General features: G+C 42.1%; 1 protein-coding gene across 1 annotated transcript in view; it reads right to left on the reverse strand.

The window, feature by feature from the left end:
* The window catches only part of LOC146425271 (Golgi phosphoprotein 3-like), a 49,539-nt gene extending 36,945 nt beyond the window's left edge, over positions 1-12,594 (reverse strand). The window contains exons 1-2 of the mRNA XM_085041413.1: positions 12,559-12,594; positions 8,203-8,317 (exon numbers count right to left, since the gene is read on the reverse strand). Coding sequence (XP_084897539.1) covers positions 8,203-8,317; positions 12,559-12,594 — 151 coding nt within the window. The remainder of the gene's footprint in view (positions 1-8,202; positions 8,318-12,558) is intronic.
* Positions 12,595-13,361: the final 767 nt, after the last annotated feature.

A 13,361-nucleotide genomic window follows, 5' to 3' on the forward strand; every position in this document is an offset into this window, starting at 1 on the left:
GACAGATCTAAGTGATGCTTATGTTTATGTTTATGTAAAATTACTTTATAATTTTCCACATGTATTACTCTATGTCTTTACCTTGATTGTCACAGTAGGAAAAGGAGATTGTATCCTAAATATAACCTAATCAATTTAAATTACATAGCTACCTTTTTAAGTAAAATTCATTGTATCCCCTAGGATAATCAAACCTATTATATATATATATTTCTGTATCTACCTCTCTATGTGTATTTGTTTACGTTATTATAGAATTGTCTAACATTTTATATACTAACACTAAACTCCACTGGGAAAAGAAGACTGAACTGGAAAACACAGAAAGAGTGAAAGACTCACCAACCATTCACTGGACTAATTCAGCTGCTACAACCCAGAAGCTATCTTCACAGACTCTTTGTTCCTGATTTTCCCAAAATCTCAAGACTCAAGGGGTGGAAAACAACCTACCCCACATGGACTAATACTTCTTAAATTGCCTCCAAATACTATGGACATTCTGAAGTTAATGTCATATTTACTAATCCCTTAGTTGTTACTACTAATGTTTCTTTTATATATATTTTGCTACATAATCTACTACATGAGCCCATAAACTGAAGCAACAGCAAATGCTTCCTATTAACATAGTCAAAGTTCGATTAGAGAATAATACAATTTTGGAAACACAATGTATACCCAAAAATTTAACAATAATACATAAATTAAAAAACGTGAGTGCGTTTTATAGCATGAAGGCAAGAGACACCTGCACTGTCACTTCATGACATAAGAGTAGTGTCTTTGGGTCACAGGGGTGGATTGTGGCAGGACAAACACCCCCCCCCCCCTTCTCTCTCTCCCTGATTGCTGGCCGGAGATCGATGGCTCAGATTAAGTCAATAGCTTAATCCAGACTATCAATGCTGGCATCTGGAACTCAGAGTGAGACACTGAGAGAATGTGAAGAATTTTCAAGTGACCGCAAATACACACTGTTTTCCCTATAAAACACCACGAAAATCTCAGCAAAAGTAGAAGCTTTCTACATGGACATTGGAGCGTGAAGTAAAAGCCTTCTCCCCTGAGCTTGGACGCAAGCTCTGTGGTTACTTCCCCGAGGGATTGAGAGAGGATCTGGTGCATCCCCAGCTCCAAAAAAATTGGATTTGGTAAGAAGCATTCAGTTTCCTAAATTGTATTCTTCTTTGCTAGCTACAATAATATTAATAGGTACCTTTTTCATTTTTAGCGCTGTATTGTTTTAATCTCCCTATTTTGGGCAACATATATATATGTTTGTTTTAGCTATGAATAGCTTTTCATGTTTTGTGTAGTAAAATTTGTCTAGTTCTTTGTTCCGTTCTCACCTGTGTCTAATAAACCATAATCTATTTTACATTAGACATAAATTGGCTGTCTTTATAAGAACTTATGAGTGAGACTGGGTTTTGACGGTGCTGGTCACTGAATAGGTTTGGTCACTAGTTGCCACAGGTCTAGGCAACTGGTAAAATCTATATACCCTCTGTTTCTTTCGTGACACAAGGCGTGCATGCTTTTGGAGGGGTTACCCCCCATGCACCTTCCAGTGCTAGAATAAACACATACCTGTGGCTAGCACAGGTTTTTCCCATGAGAATTTTTCTTGTGTTTTATAAATAAAGATAAAGTTTGGATGTTATTGGAACAGTGTCCCAGAACTTGGACAGTGCAAGCCTGGCCAATCAGGCCTGGGGGAAGGCTTCTGACCAACCAATCTGGGTGACTTTTGAATACTCTATATATATGATGAAATCAAAACAATAAAGGTCATTCCTTCTTGCCACTGAGAACTGGTGCCTTCATTACTCTGCTAGCTGCTCAACAGCGACACATACCACTTCATAACTATTTGAATTGTGGAGTTAATCTGTGCCTCAATGCAGTGACAACTACGGATAAGGTAATCGAAGCAAAGGCCTTGCCACTAGATGTATCATCACAGAATGCTCAACTGATTGCACTGACAAGAGCTCTAGAACTGAGCAAAGGAAGGAAGGTAAATGTATGGACTGATTCTAAATATGCATTTAGTTTTGTGCATGCCCATGGAGACATCAGGAAGGAAAGAGGGCTGCTGACCACTCAAGGTAATGGGAACAAACATGCTGAACAGATCCTTGCACTCCTGCAGCATATTTGGAAGCCTACAGAGGTGGGTATAACACATTGCAAAGCTCATGAAAAGGGAAAACAACTCCTGAATTAGGGAATAGTTTTGCCAATGAAACAGCAAAAGTGGCTGCTGAAAAAGGCATTCTAGCAATAGTACCACAAAAAGAAATCAATCTATCAGGGTTTACCCAAAGTATGATCAGAAAGACCACCAGTCAATTGGTCCCCTAAGGCTGAAATCAAAGAAAGCGGGTAGGCTGTTACACCAGTGAGACACGATGTAGCCCCACCCCTGCTCCTTTGAGAGGTAGCTCAGCAAGAACATGAATGTACCCATTAGCGAACAGAAAAACTTTTGAAACATCTGAAAAAGGTAGTAATAGGAAGGGGAATGACCAAAATTTTGCAGTCTATAGTGAACAAATGTGAAATCTGTTGTCGAAATTAACCTGATATGAGCAAAAGAGTAGTGCTAGGGGTGACAAAGGCCAGAGACCTTCCTGGAGACTATTGGCAAATAGATTTTGCTGAGTTACCATGTAATGAAGGATACAGGTATGTACTGGTGTTGGTTGACACCTTTAGTGGATGGCCTGAAGCTTACCCCTATAGTACTAACACAGCAAAAGAAGTAGTAAAAGTCTTGCTCAATCATATAATTCCAAGGTTTGGGGTTCCTTTGGGGTTGTCATCAGATAGAGTGCCATACTTTGTTGCAACAGTAGTGAGGGAGATTAGTCAAATTTTGGGAATTGCTTGGGATCTGCATACACCCTACAGACCCCAGGTGAGCGGCAAAGTTAAACATATTGATGCCTTAAATGCTGATAAAAATTTGAGACACAGACACGCAGTATGGGAAAAGGGTATTACCTTGGTTTAATAGGATTCCAGGTGCACCACGACAACTTGAGCCCCGACGATATCCCCCGTATACAATTTATGGACCCCCTAGATTAGCATACTTATCTAAAAGTCTCCAATGAGAAGTCTAACAAATGAAGTAATTGCCCCCTTATTAAAATTACCTCCCCCCAAAAAGGTTACAACTTAGTTTACAAAAACATGTCTCAGTGATGGGGCTCTGTTCAAGGTTGGTGCCTCGTGCTCTTGAGATTGTGGGGATGTTTCGTCTTCCCCAAAGAATTCTGAGCAGGGCAAAGGTACAAGGGTTATAAACATGTAGGGTTGAGATACAGGGAGTAAAAAGTACAGGAATGGGGAAGGGTAAAAGGATATATAAAAAGAGTGTAAAAGTATAATGAAAAAGGACAAAAAACCCATCAGGCATCAATATGAATGGAACTCTCAAAACACAGATTAACAAAATTTGTCAAGAGACATCTATGACCCAGTGTGGCAAGACTTTTCACCTCCTGATACAGCAAAAGCTTATCTCCCCATCACATATGGCTAAAGTCAGACCAGAATGGTTTGTTATGTGATGAATTATCTCAGTTGAAAACCTCCTTAGCCAGCAATAAACATCCTGTCTTAAATGGTGAGAAAGTATAAACCGAAATTAGTGACTACAGACACAGCACTTTTTACAACTATAAAAGACCGCTATTATTTCCATTAAATCAGAAATCTCTTATCCACTCTCTGAGTGTGTAGAGAGTTCTCCTCGGAGTGAAGACATTCACATCAAGTTACTTCCCCAGGGGATTGAGAGATATTAAGGAGGCTTCTGCACACCACTATCATTCGTTGGTAAGTGACATCAGGTCCTAATCTATACTATTTCTTTGCTAGCTGTAACATAAATACCTTTATTATCATGCACTGTATTTTATCTTCTAGTAGTTCTTTTGTTTATCCTGTGTAGTAAGCAAGCCTGTTAAAGTCTCGTCTGTGTTTTCCTTGGTCTACCCAATAAATAATTCATGTTGTAATAGGCCTGATCAGTTATTATTAAGAACTTGTGAGCGAGAGTGGTTTTGGGGGGCTGGCCACTTCAATAAAGCTACTGTCTACTGCCAGAAACCTGGAAAGACAGGGACTTCTTTAAGCTCTCCCCTCTTATTCATAACACCTGGGTTCAGGCCTTGCCTATAGCCTTACTGAGATTTCACATACAACCAAGGTGGAGGGACAACATAAGTCCCTATGATATATTGTAAGGCAGACCATATCAAATTCCAAATATCCCCAGAGAAATCCATATGAGGGGGATCTCCTAGGTTACAATATAGATGTATTTAAGTATTCTATTACCACCAGGTGTGGGCTGTTAGCTGTTATCACCTGCTAATGACCCACCCCCGGATAACAGACAATGGGCCATCAAGGACCCACCACATGACTCATGGACTTATCTCATCCTATTGTGAGATGCTCTGCCCAGGAAGGAGGAGCCAAGCATTCCCACCTGGATATAACCTGGCCTTGGAACTACCTAGTTAGCCCTGTCTACTGGGTTCCCAGAGGCCAAGAGCTACTACTGGACCTTCAGCTGGAGACCAGACCTTCACAGGATCACTGCTTCAACTGAAATACTTCATTTGGACTGCTACTACCACCCTAACTGGGTGTCAGGTTGTATCTGACTTTGTCGGTGCTTTTTTTTGTTGTATTATTTCACTTATTTTTAATTTTTCCTATTAATTTTGATCTTGACTTGTGATCTCCCACTGATAGGACTGGACACACCTCATCTGTTCCAGCCTGGAGACTGGGTCTGTGTCAAATGGCAGGACAGTGACGCCCTGCAAGCTAATTGGAGAGGACCATTCCAAGTCTTGCTGACTATCCTCACTGCAGTCAAACCTGCTGGAAAAGGACCTTGGATTCACTACTCCAGAATTAAAAAGGCTTCTTCTCCTGAAATAACTGGAAAAACAGAGACAGATACAGAGTATGATATGGTTCAAACTGTTTTTTTGGGTCTGTTATCCACACAGTTGGTAACTATGACTCAGGTTTAGACCCAAAATTTGCAAAGCAGAATGGCTCTTGATTTCCTACTAGCCTCCCAAGGGGGCGTGTGTACAGTCATTAACACTAGTTGTTGTTCTTATGTAGGTCAGAGAGGAAGGATTAATAAAGATTTGGCTAAAATCTGGAGACAAATTCTACAACAGGTAACTTACAGATCTTTCATACACTTACTTCATGGTTACCAAATTGGGCTTGGATAAAACAACTGTCCATACTGGCTATATTTGTAGTAGGTGTCTGCATAATAGCTGGCTGTATGATTTGATGCTGTGATTTCTGGTTGTCTTTATGGTCTAACATCAAATGTAATTGGTAGAGACTAGACAATGTGGAATTTTTTCAAGTCTCTAAAGGGGGGAATGATGCCTAAAGATTTTTAGCTTTTATGTATTCTTCATGTATTTGTAGATTTGTAGACTGTTAATGCATGGTTGTAACCTCTAGTACTTTTCCAGCTCTCCTTCCCACAGCAAACAAACCCTTATTGATGCATTCTTGAAATTCTGTTAAGTCTTATTTGTTAGTTTAGCAAGGATGTTTTATTTTGCACCATGTATCATAGACATAATAAAGGTAGAGTTAGAGGATTAGGAGGCAGGGCTCCAATGGGGCAGAACCTGGGGGGAAGATTACCTGACCAACTGCTCTTCTAATTGGACAATATTTGCTAGATATACTAATTGCTCGATCTTATAAAATTGTGCAAATCTAATTCCAGGCAGGTTTTGTTTTTTTTTTTTTTTGCCATAATGTGTACCTGAAGGCTTTCAAGTAAAGCTTTGCTTTTATATTATCATTTTAACAATGTTTGGGAAGGTTTTGTTCTATTTCCAGGCAACACCGCAAGGTACCATTCTAGGCCCAGTTCTCTTTGACATCTTCATAAACGACTTAAATATAGGAATTGAAGCTATACTAAGTTTGCTGGTTACACAAAATAGGCAGAAGCTGTTGACTCCTTCAAAAGCAGAGATGCCCTGCAGAGAGACCTTGACAAATTAGAGGGCTGGGCAATCACCAACCATCTGAAATTTAACAAGGGCAAGTGTCAGATTCTGCACCTGGGATGGGGCAACCCTGGATATACAGACAGACTGGGGAACAAGAGTGTCAGGATTTTTCCTTTTGTTTTTTTTTTTTTCTCTTAGGGAATTTTGTCCCATCTGTTGCTAAGAGACAATAATGACTGGTACTTAAGAGAGACAAATGATGTACCCATGAGGGAGAGGGAGGAGTGTACCTGGCTGCACTTCTCTTATCTGAGGGCTTTTCTTTTGGATGGGCAGAGATATCACAAAGGGGCAGGTATATCGCAAAACTGGCCCCAGGGGAAGAGGCTGGGCAGAGCTCCTAGCTCACTCTCTTGCTCTCGGGGCATTGGAGGGGACAGTGGAGCTCCTTCTTCCTGCAGGAGAGTTTGCTGCCATCACCAGAGCCCAGCTCTGTACTACCTCTTCCTTACTGTGGTTGAGTCTTTGCTCGTAAGAGCAGCTGTTGAACTGGGACCTTATAAACACCCAATTTGACTGGGAAGGACCTTCACCATCCACTCAGGTGCCTCAGGGCAAAACCCGGAACCCCGACACCCCTCACCTCCTCATGGAGTGCGCATCTCCCCAGCTGCGTGCCACAGCTGCTATGGAGGAGCCCGGCTGCCGCTCCCTAGCGTGGCTGCTTTTCTGCCGCTGCCTCAGGTTTTTTTTTGTTACGCTGTAACTCCGCACCCCCTGCCTGCCAGGACACACCATGGCTCCTGCCAGAGCTGTGGAATTTCTGCCACCTCTTCCTCGCTACCCTGGTCAAGCCAGCCCCTGTCACCCCAGCTTCCAGTCCAAGGTTCCTGCTGCAGCCTGTTCCACCATCCAGCCCGCCCGCTAGTCTTCGCTTGAGGGAGAGATACGACTGAACCCGTGCCATAGTGCCATCCGCAGCTGCGGGGGTATCATCGCATCTGCTCTGCCTGGTTGGGAGCCCAACAGCGCCCCTACCGGCTGTGACTGTAACTGCATCAAGGGGGAGGGCGTGTGACAACCCAGAGAAGGCTGTTACTGGTTTTTCTGGTTTGTTTGTTGTTGCTACTGTTGTTGCTTGTTTGCCTTGTTATAAATACTAGTAAAGAACTGTTATTCCTTTTCTCATATCTTTGCCTGAAAGCCCCTTGAATTCAAAGTTATAATAATTCAGAGGGAAGGGGGGGTCATAATATTCCCCATTACAGGGGAGGTTCCCGCCTTCTTTGGTAGACACATGTCTTTCAAACCAAGACAGAGATGCTGGAGAGCAGCTCTGAGGAAAGGGACCTGGGGGTCCTGGTTGATGACAAGTTGTATATTAGTCAGCAGTGTGCCCTGGAGCCAAAAGGGTCAACCATATCTTGGGGTGTATCAGGCAAAGCATTGCCCACTTCTTGAGGGAGGTGATTTTCCCACTCTACTCCACACTGGTACGGCCTCACCTCAAGTCCTGTGTGCAGTTTTGAGCACAAGCACCACAATATAGGAAGGACTAGTGATAGGACTTGAGGAAACAGCTGGAGCAGTGTCAGGGGAGGTTTAGATTGGGTATTAGAAGGCGGGTCTTTACCCAGAGGGTAGTTGAGCACTGGAACAGGCTCCCCAGGGAAGTGGTCACGGCCCCAAGCCTGACAGATTTCAAGAAGTGCTTGCACAGTATTCTCAGGCATGTGGTGTGACTCTTGGAGCTGTCCTGTGCATGGCTAGGAGTTGGACTCAATGATCCTCATAGGTCACTTCCAACTCAGGATATTCTATGATTCTATGATACTCCAAGCTTCCACTATCCCTCATTTCCAATTACAGAAAAAGGCCATTATATCTCCAGGGTGCAGTGCTGATTTACTTTGGAGTCAGCGGAAGACACCTCTTCCACAGAGTAGAGATGTCCTCTGACACTTTTTAATCTAGATCCTTTCTGTACCAAGTTAAGTCAAAAGCAACTATCTTATATTTGATTAAAGGCTCAAATTAACTACTTTAGAGGACAGAGTAATTAACCTTTCTGCATGTTATCTCCACAAAAATCTTAAAATATTATCTCTAGTGATGTCAGATAATTAACTTTATTGGGGAGGGGAAAAGCAAATACATTATGTTCAAGGCTTACCGCTAAGCAGTTCAATCCAATTTTGTACTGTTTCAGGAGGCTGGGTCTCTTTTATGTGTTTCAGAGCTTCATCAAGCAGAACATCCCCTGTAGGAGCATCTGACTTACAAATTACCTAGGACAGAATAAAATGCACTGAGTATTTTTACTTAATTCATATACCATACCATAAAAATCCAACAATAAAAACTTTTAAAACCCATGTGTTATCAGAACCAAGGAAAATTTTAAGGAGTGAGGAATCTTCTCTGAGAATATGCAAGTTTAAAAAACACTTAGTTGTTAAAAATCTATTTATTATTTTAATTACAAAGCTCTGTTACATGTTAAGTTCTCTATAACCTTTATTAACCTTAACTGACCAGAACTATAGTATTAATAGCATGTTTAATACCTATTTTTAAAGGAAGATAATCAACTAACCTGGCCAGGTCCTTCAATTCCTCCCCAAAAAAAAGTATACTACCATGCTAAATTGCTCTCTGATAGCAGTCAATTTTACTATTTCAAGTCAATTTATTCAGAATAGTGCAGATAGACAATTAGGCCATGTGAAATTGAGGAAAAAATTAGAAAGTGAAAAGGCAGGAAAAATGCTTTTCTTCTTCCATATGTTGATGGATAAAAGTAGGTTCAAGACAGCATCTATATGTTTTACAGCTCTGAAGAACATTTTAACCAGCAACACAAAGTTCCATTCACTAACAGTTAAAATACATACATTAAGCAAAATATGTATGTACTAATAAATCCCTTAATATGCAGTCATAAATGAAATATCACTTAAGCTTGTTCTTAAATAACTTCCAAAATTATTTGAGTTTTTCCCCTGAGAGAAGAGAGAAAAAAATCATTTACAGTAGCATAATAAAATTTAAGAACGTGAGTAACTGCTTGTTTACCAGTATAAGTAGTTGTATAAACCATGTACAAGTACCATTTTTTTCTGGTTAGAAAAAAAACCCCACCAAACTAAAACACAGATTTAACTGGCAGCCCAAGTCACAGAATCACAGAATGGGTAAGGTTGGAAGGACCACAGTAGGTTCATGTCTCAGTTTGAAAGACAGGTGTCTGCCAAGGAAGGCGGGAACCTCCCTTGGAATGGAAAATATGACCCCCCTTCCCTCCGAATTATTATAACTTTGAAATCAAGGGGCTTTCAGACAAAGATATGGGAAAAGGAATAACAGATCTTTACTAGTATGTATATGTATAACAAGGCAAACAAACAGCAATGGCAGCAACAACAAACAAAACTAGAAATCCAATAACAGTCTTCTCTCGGCTTTCAAGCACCTTCCCCTTTGGTGTAGTTATGGTCACAGTGGGCAGGGGCACTGTTGGCTCTCGGCCAGGCAGGGCAGGTATGATGATACCCCCGCAGCTGCAGGGAGTGCTGTGGTGTGAGCTCAGCCACCTCTCTCTCTCACGTGGTAATGGCGGGTGGGCTGGATGGTGAAATGGGCTGCAGCAGAAAATCTCGGAGCAGCAGCTGAAATGGCAGGGGGGCTGGCTCACCCCAGGAGTGGCAAACAAAAGGTAGCAGAACCTCCGGGGCCGTGCCTGAAGCTGCGGAGTGTCCTGGTGTCGTGTTACAGTGTAGCAAGAAGCCCTGAACCAGTGGCAGAGAACAGTGGGGCTGAGTGGAGAATCGCTCCCCTGGGTAGCTCACTGGTGATGGCTGGTTCCTGGGTCCGAGCTGTGCAGAGGGGGGCAGCCCCCAGTTGGGAACGAGGTGTTCCCAGGTCCTGGCATGGCATGCACTGGCTCTGGGCTCCCAAACAGCAGAGAAGCAAGCTACTAAGCTCCAGTCACAGTACTGAAGCGGAAGGCAAAAAGATGGGTGAAAGCCAAACAGCAACTGTATCTCTCCTCAGAGAGATCCCACCTCATGGCTGTGGGGAGACCAAATCGCCCCACTGGAAGAGGAAGCAATTCCCCGCACCCCCCCCCACCCCTCCCCCCCAACTCTTGCAGGAAATCCCGGGCCCGGGGGGGGGGGGTGACCAACCCAGACACAAAAGAAAAAACAAAAATGGATAGGGGATAAAAAGAACCATCCCCAAGACAGTTCATCTCATACAACTTCCCTGCTCAAGCAGGGTCATCCCAGAGCGTATGGCACAGGATTGTGTCCAGATGGTTCTTGAAAATCTCCAGTGAGGGAGACTCTGCACCCTCTCTGGTCTCTGTTCCAGTCTTTAGTCACCCACACAGGAAAGAAGTTCTTCCTCATATTCAGGTGAATTAGTTTCTGCCCGTTGCCTCTTGTTCTATTAGTTGCCACCACTGAGAAGAGCCTGTCCATCCTCTGACACCCTCCCTTCAGATACTGATAGACATTGATGAGGTCCCCTCTCAGTCATCTCTTCTTGAGGCTGAACAGGCCAAATTCTCTCAGACTTTCATCTTAAGAGAGATGCTCCAGTTCCCTCATAAAGAGAAACGACGAGAGGGAAACTCACGGCAGTCTCAATATGAGATATAAAGTAAGATCCATTTTATTTCACCAAACGAGAGACTTATATACTGTTACAGAAGTTACTATTCATAGATACACACACACACCTGCAGCTGTTCTCACACATTCAGGGATCCTCCTGTTAACTCCCTTATTCTTTTCTCATAACACTCCTGACTCCTAATCTTTCTCATGGCATTCTTCCCACAGAACATTCTCAGGCAAACAAACCACTGTAGCTTGTTGGAATTTTACTGAGGCCTGACCATGCTGAAGCCTTGCTCAGGCCTGCTCAGTTAGCATGAGTTTTGCTGGAAAACTGCGTTTTCCAACAGTTCCCCCGTTTCGCTTGTGAGAACAGACGTTGTCTGTTATCAGATTAATTTGCTTTGCTATAAGTAATTGTTATTATTAGAATTGTTATAAATTTACCTAAGGAAATTTCATTAGTTATTTAGATATGTTGCCATGGTCTAGAAATTGTCATTGCTGAAAACATTCACTTCACAGGTAAAGCTTAGAGAACCTTTTCCGGACAAGGACTCTAAGTTTACCTGGAAGAAGGTTTAGCTTTTATAAACTCAATTTGGTAAATGAAAATTATTTGATCACATTTCGATGCAGAATACTTTGAGACTCATGGCATGTTTCCCAGCCAGTTAGAACCAAAGCTTGGCCAGAGCTTAGGTGCTAAGTGGAAGGGTTTTCTTAGAACATCTTATAAACAAGCTTTGATTAATATCAATAAGGAGAGTATTTTAACATGTTACCACTTTTGTAGATAGCTATATAAGGTGAGATGAAATATTTGAAAACAGTAGATATTATTATTTGACTTTAACTAAGAAAGATGAAACTGCAAAGCTCTTGTGAATATTAATATAAACTAACAAATTTAAAACTTAAAATCAATATCACTAAAAATGAATAAAACTTAATCTTAATAAATCTTATTTTAAACTAACAATTGGACTTAACTATAATGGAATTTAAAATTGATATCACTTTAACAACTTAACTCTAACAAGATTTAAAACTTAACAGAATTTAAAATTAACATCACTTAATATTACTTAACAGAATCTTAACTTTAACAGAACTTACAACTTAATAGAATTTAAATTCACTATTACTTAACTTTAATAGAATCTATGCTTAACTAAAGATACTTAACAGGTAGTTTAAACTATTCAGTATAACTTCACTCACAGGTCCTCATTCACACCTTAAAACTCTCAAGAAATCAAAATCACACTCTCATCAATCACAGCCTTCATTTACACATTAAAGCATTCAACACACTCTCAGTAGGCCTACAACATTCACACATACACACAAATGCTTTAGCAAAATTCAATTTTCGTTTAAGGCTTTTCGTATTCAAGGTGTTATTTTTTATCAGGATAATATCTTGTTACAATGCTTCTTTATTAGTAAATTGCTGGAAATAGGTTTTGGCCTGTTGGTCAATACGTGGCAATGGATGTTTCACTCTGCAAAGCGAATAATTAGAGGTTTTGGAGAGAATCTGCAGCTGGAGAACGTGTTCAAAGATTTGTTTCTGAAGCTGGAGAGCGCGGCGGGATCGCTGCCGCCATGGGGAACGACATGGACGTGATTCCCGAGCGGGAGATGAAGGATCTCCAGTTCAGAGCACTGAAGAAGATTCGCATCTTTGAAATTCTTAAAAGTTCTCCATGACTACAAAAGAAACAACTCCATCCTGTATCAAACTGCAGTTTCTGCTGGCGACACTGTTGGTTAGTTCTGGTTCGCTGCTGAAGCTGTCAATCATTTCCTCATCCTTGGGGTGGAGTAGAGTTTAGAATCTAACCACAGACGTCACAGTTGGGGCAGTGAAGGAGGCGTGGATGGCTCGCGGCTCCACCCACCGGGGCACCCTCTGCGACCTCTGTTTTCGCCGTCATTCGGCCGGAAACCACGGTTGGAGCAACTCCCGCCACAGGTCTCCTTTGTGTGGCGTGCCGGCGGCGCGCGATGAAGGGTAGGGGCCGCCGCTGGAACTCGGTTATTGGTCACTTTCCGTTTGTTCTTTTTGTTTCTGCAAGCTTCTGTGCTGTGAGTATCTCTGTTACAGCGGGAACACCAAACTTTTTCATTACAATTCTTTTTTATATGTTCCCCACTCCTGCATCGGTAACATCGGGATGATTTCTGGTTACTCTGTTTCTTTAGCCACGATATCTGAGCTCGTTCTTACAAAGCCTTCAATTGTTCTGGCAAAAGTCCAACAGCGACTCTCTCAAACAAAGCAGCTAAGATGTTTTTCGTTGTAACATTGCCAAGCTCTGTGATACATTGAGACAGGAATAGCTTTTTCATCCAATCGAGTAACTTTGTATTCTCGGCTCCCGGCAGCGGCACGGCGTGCTCTCTCTCCTCCCCCCCCTCCCTGGCAGGGGGGGCTTCCCTGGCTGCGCTGCGGCTGCCAAAGTTTTACGCATAGCAAAAGCAGCACAGTAACTCACAGATTTTTCTCTGCTCCATGCGGGTGCTATGTCTTGCGCCGTGAGCCACGTAAGGTTTTGCTCCGTGGCGTGTATTTGTAAGCAGGCTACGACTTTACTCCATGGTTTGCTAAGCTTTCTTGCTATTTTATCACAGTTAAAAAGCAAAACAGCTCCGTAATTCAGCCACTCTCCCACACTGAATACTGTAATAGGATTTGTAAAAA

This window comes from Lichenostomus cassidix, chromosome W, assembly GCF_008360975.1.
Source record: "Lichenostomus cassidix isolate B80296 chromosome W, HeHo_3.0, whole genome shotgun sequence".
NCBI classification, from domain to species: domain Eukaryota; kingdom Metazoa; phylum Chordata; class Aves; order Passeriformes; family Meliphagidae; genus Lichenostomus; species Lichenostomus cassidix.